The sequence below is a fragment of the Mesocricetus auratus genome, unplaced genomic scaffold, assembly GCF_017639785.1.
Source record: "Mesocricetus auratus isolate SY011 unplaced genomic scaffold, BCM_Maur_2.0 Super-Scaffold_100004, whole genome shotgun sequence".
NCBI classification, from domain to species: Eukaryota; Metazoa; Chordata; class Mammalia; order Rodentia; family Cricetidae; genus Mesocricetus; species Mesocricetus auratus.
Genome location: NW_024429189.1, coordinates 87991090 through 88003531, shown reverse-complemented (window position 1 = coordinate 88003531; position 12442 = coordinate 87991090). Strand labels below are relative to the sequence as shown.

The 12442-nt window shown below is 44.9% G+C and overlaps 1 protein-coding gene across 17 annotated transcripts in view; it reads left to right on the top strand.

The window, feature by feature from the left end:
• Positions 1-12442, top strand: part of Ppip5k1 (diphosphoinositol pentakisphosphate kinase 1) — a 42037-nt gene that overhangs the window by 5442 nt on the left and 24153 nt on the right. For 11 of the 17 annotated variants that reach the window (XM_021226269.2, XM_013112336.2, XM_013112333.2 and 8 more), the window contains exons 5-23: positions 75-165; positions 375-460; positions 785-939; positions 1064-1165; positions 1988-2149; positions 2245-2366; positions 5822-5923; positions 6158-6244; positions 6349-6424; positions 6553-6662; positions 6738-6820; positions 7337-7468; positions 7638-7759; positions 8013-8195; positions 11075-11216; positions 11370-11593; positions 11827-11954; positions 12154-12268; positions 12434-12442. The exon at positions 12434-12442 is cut by the window's right edge and continues 99 nt beyond it. In XM_021226269.2, coding sequence (XP_021081928.1) covers positions 75-165; positions 375-460; positions 785-939; positions 1064-1165; positions 1988-2149; positions 2245-2366; positions 5822-5923; positions 6158-6244; positions 6349-6424; positions 6553-6662; positions 6738-6820; positions 7337-7468; positions 7638-7759; positions 8013-8195; positions 11075-11216; positions 11370-11593; positions 11827-11954; positions 12154-12268; positions 12434-12442 — 2231 coding nt within the window. Of the gene's footprint in view, positions 1-74; positions 166-374; positions 461-784; positions 940-1061; positions 1166-1946; positions 2150-2244; positions 2367-5821; positions 5924-6157; positions 6245-6348; positions 6425-6552; positions 6663-6737; positions 6821-7336; positions 7469-7637; positions 7760-8012; positions 8196-11074; positions 11217-11369; positions 11594-11826; positions 11955-12153; positions 12269-12433 lie in introns of those variants that run through there. The other 6 variants (XM_040746142.1, XM_013112335.2, XM_040746144.1 and 3 more) reach the window with 2 other exon arrangements.

Below are 12442 nucleotides of genomic sequence, written 5' to 3'. Positions count from 1 at the left end.
CAGTCTGTCCTGCTGTTTCTCACACTGTGCCTCTTTTACTTTTTTTGGTCTCTCCATTTCTTTCTCCACCACAGGCTTTCCTCTGGATAAAGCTGTTGCTTACTCCAAACTTCGAAACCCCTTCCTTATCAATGACCTGGCCATGCAGTATTACATCCAAGATAGGTATAGCTTCCTATGGACCAGAGGGGAGGGTGACCCTGAAATGCCCATTTTAGGAAGCCTATCCTGGGATGGGCAGAGTCAAACAAACATGCTTCATTTTTTGTACCATATTGTATTGATTTATGGTTCCCTATGCAAATAAAATTCCTGTCTTTATCCCTTTGTTATCCCCACCTTTCCTACCTGGCTAATTTATTTGGGGGTGACAGGAGGGAGGTGTACCGGATCCTGCAGGAGGAGGGCATTGATCTACCAAGATATGCTGTGCTCAACCGTGACCCCGCCTGTCCTGAGGGTGAGTAACCGACTGTGTCTGGTCATTCCCTGCCTTGATTTACATGATTTAGCCAGATATTTGTCCGTTAAACACCTCCTTTACACATATCTGTGTGGGCCTTTGACTGTTGGATTATAGGTAGAGTTATGGGTCTTTAGACAGCCTTTGAACTTTTATATAGATATTATGATATCTAAATGCCATATATGAGAATTGCCATATCTGTTATAGGACATGGTCATAAAATTTGAAAGGTTGTATAGATTAAAACCCTAGGGAAATAGGAGTTGGAAATACTCTCCAACCTTAGGCCATAAGAATGATCACACACCCATCTTTCAGAGTGCAACTTGATAGAAGGTGAAGACCAGGTGGAGGTCAATGGAGCGGTCTTTCCCAAGCCCTTTGTGGAGAAGCCAGTGAGTGCAGAGGACCACAACGTTTACATCTACTACCCCAGCTCCGCCGGAGGAGGAAGCCAGCGCCTCTTCCGAAAGGTACAGGAGACATCTGGGAGGTCAGCGAGTAGAAGGCAGTGTGGTTGTTGGGAATGGAGAGGTGATTTGAGGACAAAGCCTGGAGATTGAAGCAATGTTGTTTCTCTTTCCTTTCCTCCTGAAGATTGGCAGCCGGAGCAGTGTTTACTCTCCTGAGAGCAGCGTCCGGAAGACAGGATCATACATCTATGAGGAGTTTATGCCAACAGATGGCACAGATGTTAAGGTTATGGTGGATACAGAGATTTAAAATGTTATAAACATCTGGGTAGGAACGAGGTGCTTGGGAAACAAGTGGTAGTATATGTGGATAGGATCTTAGAAAAAACATGATTTCAACTGACTTTCACATTCAAGTGAAGATAACAAGTGAGATGTAGATGTTCTCACTTTCACCATCAGAGCGAGAACAAGGTGCCATAGTAAATTTAAAACACTGGTAAATTATTATTTGATAAGGACTAGACAATAGTGCAGAATGCTATGGAGAAACCTTTGTATCACTGAAATAAGGCTCAGTACCAAAAATATCAGTCTCTGTAGTCATTTTTTAAAATTGTCTTACATTTATTTGTGTGCGTGTGTGCATGTGCGTGTGTGTGCATGTGTGTGTGTGTGTGTGTGTGCACCATAGCATGCATTGGAGTCAGAGGACAGCTTGGGGGAGTCACTTCTCTCCTTCATCCATATGAGTCCCAGAGATCAGACTTGTCAGCCAATGTCTACCTGCTGAGCCATCCCATGAGCCCAGTCTTTGTATTCTTCATGTTTGGAGAGGTTTTTGTTTGTCTTGTTTTTGTTTTAAGACAGGGTCTTACTATGTAGCTCTGGCTGACCTGGGACTTACTGTCTAGACCAGGTTGTCATTGAACTCATGAAGTCCTGCCTCTGCCTCCTGAGTGCTGGGATTAAAGGCGGGTGCCACCACCCTTGGCTGTGCAGAGTTTGTTTTTTTTGTTCTGAAATAGTCTACAGACCTACTGCTCATATTGCCTTCTCACATACAGGGTGAGCTGTGGGCATACTCAGTGATGCTATGTACCTGCAGGTGTACACAGTGGGGCCAGATTATGCCCATGCTGAAGCTAGAAAGTCTCCAGCTTTGGATGGGAAGGTTGAACGAGACAGTGAGGGCAAAGAGGTTCGCTATCCAGTCATGTTAACCGCCATGGAAAAGCTGGTGGCCAGGAAGGTCTGCGTAGCTTTTAAGGTATAGTGGGCTCATGGGGCTGTGGGATGAAGGAAAGAAACAGGGGTGGGGCCTGGGAGCTGTCTCTGATTCATCTTGCCTTTTTGTTTTTGCAGCAAACAGTTTGTGGGTTTGACCTTCTTCGTGCCAACGGTCACTCCTTTGTGTGTGACGTCAATGGCTTTAGCTTTGTCAAGAACTCAATGAAATATTACGATGATTGTGCCAAGATTCTGGGGTAAGAGACACAGAGGGCTGGGGTACTGGGAAGAGGGCCCAGGAGATTTCTCTTCCTAAACTGGGTGTGATGACCTGTGCCTGTTACCCCAGCACTTGGGAGGTGGAAACAGTTTGAAACTATCCTGGGATACATGAGTCTGTGCCAATAAATAAAACAAATAAATAAAGCTTTTGCTTTATTTTAACTATTTTAAAAATGATTCAGAAGTTAAAAAAAAAAAGAAGGAACTTCTCAGTCCCCTGCTGCCTCAGTACTGCATTCCTCAGAGATGATTGCTATTAACAGTTTTAGCTAACACAGATTGTCTTTCTCTCCCATGTGTAAATAACTATATTTAGTTCACTGGATGTGCTAATACTTTGATTTTGCCTTTAAAATAGCATATAATACCTAAACCATTAAAACACATGAGGAATGGTGAATATAGGGAGCACCCATGGGTATGGTAGTTCTAGCCAAACACGGTCCGCCTAAGAAATACACCATTAGGCCAGATGTGGCGGTACATACCTTAATCCCAGCACTCAGGAGCCAGAGGCAATTGCATCTCTGTGAACTCCAGGTCAGTCAGAGCTACATAGTGAGAGACCTGTCTCAAAAAACAAACAAACAAAAACATTGTTGAGGGCCAGCAAGATGGCTCAGAGGATAAAGAGTATGTATGCTGTGTGAATTTGATCCCTGGAACCTATGTAAAGGTGGGAAGAGAGAACCAACCCCACAATTTTGTTTTCTGCCCTCCACACACATGCCATAGCATACATACCCACAAACACATCATGCACACTTATGCACACAATAATTAATGAAAAAAAACACACAATTAAGAGTTGGTCTGGGTGTGGTGGCACATTCCTTCAATCTCTGCACTCAGGATGCAGAGGCAGAGGTATGTCTGTGAGCTCTATGCCATCCTACATGGTGAGTTCCAGGACAGCCATAGCTACACAGAGAAACCCTGTCTTGAAAACAAACAAAAACAACAAATAGATAAATAAATACTATTAAGGCCAGGCATGATGGTACACACATCTAATTTCATGTACAAGAGACTGAGAATTTCAAGTCTGAGGCAAGCCTATGCTACATAGCAAGACCCTGTCTGGAAGAATCTGGAGATGTAGTAGAATGGTTACCTGAAGCCCTGGGTTCAATCCCCAGCCCCTCATAAAAACCGTGGTGGTACATACCAGCATTTGGGAGGTGAAGGCAGTGCGGGTGCAGGGGAAGAATCAGACATTTAAATTTAAGGTTGAGAACATGGCTCAGTCAGTAAAGTGCTTACTGTATGTAGATGGAGTTTTCCCTGTCCCCTGCAGCCGTTCCGAGATAACCACACAAGACTTAATATACTCAGCTGATAGCTCAGGCTTGTTATTAGCTAGCTCTTATAGCTTACATTAACCCATTTCTATTAACCTCTGTGCTGCCCTGAGACTCATTTACCTCATGGACATACTTCCCATCCCACTCGCTCTTTGTCTCAGGGTGACTGCTGAGGCTCTGCCCTTCTTCCCAGCATTCTCTCTGCCTCTAAAATCCTACCTATCAGCCAATCAACTTTGTATTAACAACGAGAACAACACATTTTCAGTGTACACAGGGATTATTCCACAGCAACTGTGCAAGCATGAAGACCCAAGTTTAGATCCCTAGCACCCATGTCAAAAGTCAGGAGTAGCCTGTAATCCCAACATAGACAGAAACAAGATAATCCTAAGCGCTCACTGGCCAGCCAGTCTAGATGATTGGTAAGCTCCAGGTCAACCAATGAGAGAGCCCATCTTAAAACACGAGGAAGACACCTGACTTTGACCTCTGACCTTCACAGGCTCACATAGACTGATATATACACCTGTACACATGAATATAGTATAACCCCACTTACCCACCTACACACATACAAAATAGAACTTTGAGGTCATCCACTACAAGAGGCCAGCCTGGGATACACGAGAAAAAAAATATACTATTAAGAATATGTGAAAGCTGGGTGTGATTGCCCATCCTTTAATTCTGGTGCATGGGAGGCAGAGGTAAGAGATCTCTGTAAGTTCGAGACCAGCCAGGGCTACAGTGTGAGACTCTGTCTAAAACAGAATATTTGAGGGCTTGAGATATGGTTTAGATGGTAAAAGAGCTTGCTCTGCAAACTTGATAACTGAGTACAGTTCCTGGAACCCATGTAAAAGTTGGAGAGAACTGACTGCTGAAAGTTGTCCCTTGACTGCCACATGCCCATGCCTATACATATACATCACACACACACAAACACATACACACCATACATACACATGCTCATACATATACATCTTATATATATACACCCCCATGTCCACACATATACATCATACACACACCTATGCTCACACATACATATCACACACAAACATGCTCACACATATATCACACACACATACACCTATGCCCACACATATACATCACACCCACACACAAACACATATGCATCTTACACACACACCATGCCCACACACATACATTATACACATACACACATACACCGATGCCCACATATGTACATCACACACACAATTAATCACTTAGTTAATTAAAAAAATTTCAAGGTGGATATGGTAACACACATCTATAATCCCAGCATTTGAGAGCCAGAGGCAGGAGGATCTCTTGAGTTCAAGGTCAGCCTGCTCTATATAATGAGTTCCAGCCCAGCTAGGGATACATAGTGAGACTCTGTCTCAAAAAAATATTTTTTCACACATGTATAAGAAAATGAAAGAAGGCCTAGAGAAAAGACTCAGTGGTCAAGAGCACTGTTGTTCTTGCAAAGGACCTGGCTTAAGTTTCCATCACCCACATAGAGGCTCACAACCATACGTAATTCCAGTTCTAGGGGACCATTGCCTTCTTCAGACCTCGGTGGTTGCTAAACACACATGTGTGTGCAGATACATGCAGAATAAACATTCATAAAGTAAAATAAGCTTTAAAAAGTATAAGAATATATGAGTTAAACCTGGTTGTGTATGTCTGTAATCCCAACATTGGGATTGTGGAAGGTAGGTTTGGTAGACTAGTAGGATTAGGTGATCAGTTCGAGGCTAGCCTAGTGGTCTGGAGGCCAGCTTGGGCTACATGAGACCCTGTCTGAAAACAAAATAAAGAAAGTAGTATAGTTAAAATTTCTGTATAGTGCTGAGGTTAAATCCTTTCCCCACACCCAGAGGGAATACTAGCCTTCACTGTCTTATCACGGCCATGCATTTGTTTCTGCCAATGTGTTAGGCTTGGTGGCAAATGCCTTTAACAGCTGAGTCATCTCAGTGGCCTCTTTTTTTAAGGGGTTATTTGTTTGGATGTTTCAGGCCTTATATTAATGCTTTCTTCTGCTACATGACTGCATATTTGTTATGACCTTCTGTCATACAATTGTTCATTTATTTTCCCTCAGCTTTGTTCCGTTTGCCTCCTAGGAACACCATTATGCGGGAGCTTGCCCCACAGTTCCAGATACCATGGTCCATCCCCACAGAAGCTGAGGACATCCCCATTGTCCCTACCACTTCTGGCACCATGTAAGCAGATGCTAAAAGTCTGTAGTGACCTGCGTAGAATCTGGGATTCCTTTCCTGACCCCATGCTGTCTGACTAGAAGCACCCGACCTTTACTAGTTACAGTCGCTGTAACTCCTCCAGCGTGTCTAATCTCAGACACCTTTGTTCTTTGATGTCTCAAGTAGAATGTGATGGTAGGAGGTAAGTTGAGGTCTGGGGTGGGAGAATGGCTCTGAGGACACTCCCAATCTTAGGATGGAACTCCGCTGTGTCATTGCCATTATCCGTCATGGAGATCGAACCCCAAAGCAGAAGATGAAGATGGAGGTGACGCACCCGAGGTAGGAGCAGTGTCCTAATTCTGATGGAGAGTTCTTCTCAAGGGGTATGGGTAGAGCACAGTTCCCAGGAGGTCTGATTTTTTTCTTACATTTTACTTCTTCAGGTTTTTTGCTCTATTTGAAAAGCATGGTGGATACAAGACGGGAAAATTAAAACTTAAGCGACCTGAGCAGCTCCAGGTAAGGTGGTGAATCTGGATGGGAGTCCTAGTCTAAGAAGAAGGAGAGCCAGGGTGGGAATGAGAAGGGGTGGACAGAAGGGTGAAATGGACAGAAGGAAGGACTACACGGTTCCCTGTGGTCTCTAGGAGGTGCTGGACATTACGAGGCTGCTGTTGGCTGAGCTGGAGAAAGAGCCAGGCGTTGAGATTGAGGAGAAGACGGGGAAACTGGAGCAGCTGAAGTCCGTGCTGGAGATGTGAGAGAGGGACAGCAGCAGGGAGCTTCTAAGGGAGGTGCAGGGCAGGAAGTAACCTGTGCCTGTTCCCCTCAGGTATGGTCACTTCTCAGGTATCAATCGGAAGGTGCAGTTGACTTACTACCCCCACGGAGTGAAAGCTTCGAATGAGGGCCAAGGTGAGCAGCTCTCTTCTTCCTCCTCATCCTCCTTTTCCTCTTTAACATTTAAAAAATTATATTTATTTATTTAGTGGGGGTGGGGCACACATGCCATAGAACAGTTGTGGAACTCAGAGGACAACTGTGGGGATCAGTTCCTTCTTTCTACCCTGTTGGTTCTGGGGATGGAAGTTGGGTGCTTAGGCTTGGTGGCAAATGCCTTTACCAGCTGAGTCATCTCTCTGACCTTTTATTTACTTATTTGTTTGTTTGTTTGCTTATTTATTTATTTATTTGAGATAGAGTCTTGCTATGTAACCCAGGCTGACCTCAGATTCCCAGCCATTCTTCTGCCTCAGTTTTCTAAGAGCTAGTATTAGAGGCGTGGTGACACCATATCCAGCTTTCAGATCTCTCAACCTTGTGCATGGTCTCTACCTGTAATTACCTATGTTCTTGTCAGGAACCCTGACGTTTATGTGTTCCCATCATAAACCTTGGATAAGGCCTGTCCACTGTGCCTTCTTCCCTCAGATCTGCCGAGAGAAACCCTGACACCATCTCTCTTGCTGGTGCTGAAGTGGGGTGGAGAGCTGACTCCTGATGGCCGAGTTCAGGCCGAGGAGCTGGGTCGAGCTTTTCGCTGCATGTACCCTGGAGGCCAGGGTGAGTGTTGGAGAGTAAATACCTAGAAAGACTGGGATAAGATCATTAGAGTTGGATGGGGAGAGGTGATTGAAGGAACAGATCCTGTGAGGATACTAAGGAGATAATTAATATTTGTTCCCCACACAGCTTTGTAACAGTCTATGCTTGGAATTCCCCTTTGCTCCAGGTGACTATGCTGGCTTCCCTGGCTGTGGGCTGCTGCGTCTCCATAGCACTTTCCGTCATGACCTCAAGATCTATGCCTCTGATGAGGGCCGAGTACAGATGACTGCTGCTGCCTTTGCGAAGGTAAACCCTCTGGTTCTTCCACTGCCCCAGGTTCCCTTAGGGAAAGAAGCAGAGTTGGGAGGACTAGATGGAACGTGCTGGTATGCTAATTCAGAGAAGTGTGTGTCCATCTCCATTCTGTACTACTGAAAAGGAGCTGGGAATGGTCAGAGCCGGCCTCTTGAGGCTCTCTCTCCATCCCATATCTGGGACTTTGTAGGCTAGGGATGTTGACCAGGAAGAGAAGCTAATAGACCTTGTGCTTTCCTTCCAGGGCCTCCTGGCTCTAGAAGGGGAGCTCACACCCATTTTGGTGCAAATGGTGAAGAGTGCTAACATGAACGGGCTGCTGGACAGTGACAGTGACTCCTTGAGCAGCTGTCAGCACCGTGTGAAGGCACGACTGCACCACATTTTGCAGCAGGATGCACCCTTTGGCCCTGAGGACTATGACCAGGTAACACGTTCCTTGTCTCTGCCCCAGCTATCCTGCACCTAATTCCTAAAACTCTAAATAATAGTAGCCACTATATGCCAGGCACTGTGTTAGGATGTTTAGCTACAGTATTTTGTTTAATCCTTACAGCAAAACTAGTGTCCGCAGTTTTCATTATCCACAAATTCAAAGATTAAAAATATTTTTATAAGTCTGGCATCAGGGTTCATTTGATAGACCCATCACAAGACTATTTAGAATCCTTATTTATCTCATTTGGTGTAAATGCTACATATTTTTTAGTATTAATGTGGTTGATTGTGCCTTAGGCCCTGCTAAAGGTATCATGTGCCATGTGACTTATGCACTGTTTTAAATCCTGTAATCTAAAATACTAAAACAACAACCCTCAGTTTTAAGTTTCAGTTGACTTTGGGTCTTGAGGTTGGAGGACAGTTTCAGTGATCTATGTAAGAACTGCCTCAGGATTATAACTTAGGGCATCAGTTCCTTGTCTCAGTCTTGGGTTCAGCTGGCCTTAGTTGTGTTCTCCTGAAGTCGTAGTGCAGCGTTGACTGGGGCTGGAATCTAGTTGAATCTAGAGATTTAACTAGAATTCTGGGGTGACTGGCTCCCTGTAGCTGCAGGACCTATTCCCTTCTCAAGAACTTGTCATGTGATTGGTCTAGCATCTCAGGTGAAGCTTAGGACTCACCCAAAGCAGAAGCTTCCCAAGTTTTCTTCCTTTTTTTTTTTTTTTTTTGAGGCAGGTTATTTCTATAGAGCCCAGGTTGGTTTTGAACATGTAGTGACCCCCTAGCTCTGCCCCCTGACTGTAAAGCTTCTTAGCTGTCTTAAAGCAGGGGCTCACAATTAACACAACACATGGTGGTTATTTTATATTGGTGAAGCAGTTACAAAGCCAGCCCTGATTCATGGAAAGAGACAAAGAATTAATAGTCACCTTTAATCCGCCTAGGAAACTGTTAGAACTGCTCTACCTCTCTGCCATCTTACAGAGGAGGAAGCCTGGGTTCTAAAGAACTTCAGCAACCCTTTCAAGATGATGCAGGTAGTCTGGACCCCAGGAGTCTAACCTGAAGGCCTGACTGCTAAGTGCTTGTCCATGCTGCCTTGTAGTGTTGGTCACAACAGTTGCCATTGCCCAGTGCAATCTTCTTTTTCCTGGGTAACTAGGCCACAGTTGGTCAGGTAGCAGTTTGTTATTGTTTTTTTTTTAACTGTCCCACACTTCATTTTGATAGGTTCTTTTTCTTAACATTTTTGTTTATTTTTATTTTATGTGCATTGGTGTTTCGCCTTCATTTTGTGTATATTTAGATGAGGGTGTCAAGTCCCCTGGAACTGGAGTTAACTGGAGTTATAGACAGCTGTGAGCCACCATGTGGGTGCTAGGAATTGAACCCAGTTCCTCTGGAAGAGCAGTCTGTGCTCTTAACCATTGAGTCATCTCTCCAGCTCAGGTTCTTTCTTTCTTTTTTTTTTTAAGTGTGTATTTTAAAAATTTTTATGTGAATGTTTGTTTTACCTTCATGTATATATGAATACCACATTTGTGCAATGCCACTAAAGATCAAAAAAGGGCATCAGATCCCCTGAAATTGGAGTTACAGACAATTGTGAGCTGCCATGTGGGTGCTGGGAACCAAACTCAGGTCCTCTAGAAGAGCAGACTCATTCTCAACAGTGGAGCCATTTCTCTGGTCCCTCTGGTAGGTTCTTGAGTGACTTACTAAAGGGCACACTTGTTCCCTTATTTTCCCACCTAGTATTCACTGCCAAACAGAAAATCCAGGGTCCTCTCCCTCTCTTTATGCCTCCTTCTGCTAGTAAAAATGAAACTTATGAGGCCTTCGCTGGAACTCTATTCCACCTGCATTTATTATTATTTATTTCTTTTAATATTTTATTTTTGAGTTTATATGTGCATGCGTACCTGTGTGTGGCTTGTGCACTTGAGTCTAGGTGCCTATGGAGCCTAGAAGAGGGTGTTAGGGCTCCTGGAACTGGAGGTATAAGTAGCTATGAGCCACCCAATGTGGGTGCTGGGAACCAGACTCTGACCCTCTGCAAAAGCAGTAAGTGCTCTTAACTACTGAGCCATCGCTCCAGCATTCCTCATTTTGTACTGATGGTAACTGTCTTAAGGGTTTGAACTGGAAGCCAGGTGTAATGGAGAACACAAATCCCAGCACTCAGGATGCAGAGGTAAGACGGATCTCTGTGAGCTTGAGGCCAGCCAAGGCTACATAGGAAGACCTTAACTCAAAAACAAACCAAACACAGCTGGAGAGATGGCTCAGAGGTTAAGAGCACTGACTGCTCTTCCAGAGGTCCTGAGTTCAATTCACAGCAAACACATTGTAGCTCACAACCATCTACAATTCAGTCTGGTGCCCTCTTCTGGCATGTGGGCAGAACACTGTATATGTAATAAATAAATAAATCCAAAAAAACCAAACAAACAAATGAAAAACCTTGAGCTGAAACCTAATTAGAAGTGACACTGATACTGTAATTCAGTGCGAGATAGGCCTCTCTAGTTCTCATCAGAACATTTCACAGAGACTGTAAGGAATTTATTCTTTATTCTCCAGCATTTTCCATGTGTATTTTATAGTCCCCAAGTAAAGTGTAAGTATACTTTAGTTTCTCTGAACTCTGAAACTTTTAAGGTGGGCCCCTCATGGATGATCATTTATTTATTGGAGCAGTGTCCTCATCTGAAAGGCCTGAACTGCCTGGATGCCCAGGAACGTAAGAACCTCCTGAAGTGAACCAGCAGGCAGATCTGTATTGAAGCTGGTCTCTTTGTAGTAAGCCAGAGTCTGGGGAGTTGCCTAAGCCCAGTCTCCTTTTCTGCACTCTGTTCCTCACAGCTGGCTCCGACTGGAAGCACTTCTCTGCTCAACTCCATGTCTGTAATCCAGAATCCTGTGAAAGTCTGCGATCAGGTGTTTTCCCTGATTGAAAATCTTACTCACCAGATTCGGGAACGGATGCAGGACCCTAGCTCTGTAGGTGGGTGTGAATACTACTGTCTGGCCTCCAAAGTCCCAGGCATGGATACATTCCTCAGGAACTCCTGATCCCTCTTGAGTCTACTCCAGAGTTGTCAGGGTCTTCCGGTGGAAGTCAAATCAGGCCCCTTTTGACAGTCTGCCTTCTTCTCAGACCTGCAACTCTACCACAGTGAGACACTAGAGCTAATGCTGCAGCGCTGGAGTAAACTAGAGCGAGACTTTCGACAAAAGAGTGGGCGCTATGACATCAGTAAGATCCCTGATATCTACGACTGTGTCAAGTATGATGTACAACACAATGGGAGTCTGGGACTTCAAGGCACAGCTGAGTTGCTGCATCTCTCAAAAGCTCTGGCTGATGTGGTCATTCCTCAGGTGGGTTTCATATAATGGACCCAGGAGGGTGAGAACAATGAGAGGGAAGGAAAGAAAGGAAGCTTGGAGAGGGAATTGAGTTTCTACAGTTCCCAGGGTTAGGCTGTGCATTACGATGGACTGAGGATACTTTTGGAGGGGATATGATGGACAGGAAAGAAACTCTAGACCTGAGGGAAACAGATGTGGGACAAGACTAACTGAGCCTCTTCTTCCTGACCTGTGACCCTTAGGAGTATGGGATCAGTCGAGAGGAGAAAATGGAGATTGCTGTGGGCTTCTGTCTTCCACTGCTGAGGAAGATCCTACTTGACCTGCAGAGAACCCACGAGGATGAGTCTGTCAACAAGCTGCATCCCCTGTGAGGGAGGGCTGGGAGGGGAACCGGATGGAGGGAGGGATGTTGGGAACCCTGAGGGAATCATGGCTGAGTCAGGTGGGGAGCCAAGAAGAGAAAGGATCTGGGACAGAGAAGACAGAGGTCTTTGGGTGGGAGGAGGAGTTTTCAGAGACTGGGAAAAGGGTCATCTGACTGGTGTCTGATTTACCTCTTATGTCAGGTACTCCCGTGGAGTGCTCTCCCCAGGCCGCCATGTTCGAACGCGACTCTATTTCACCAGTGAGAGTCACGTTCACTCCTTACTCAGTGTCTTCCGTTATGGGGGACTTCTTGACGTAAGCATCCTCCTCTTTCCTTCTCTGAGCATTTATTTCCTAGCGGTCATCAGCTGTCCTTGCTGCGCTTGTTTTTCCTGTGAATATTTGCCATTCTCCTTGGTCCCCTGCCCACTCCTTTTACTTGTCCTTGGGCGCTGGCTTACCTTTGTTTGTGTTTGGTAGGAGACCCAG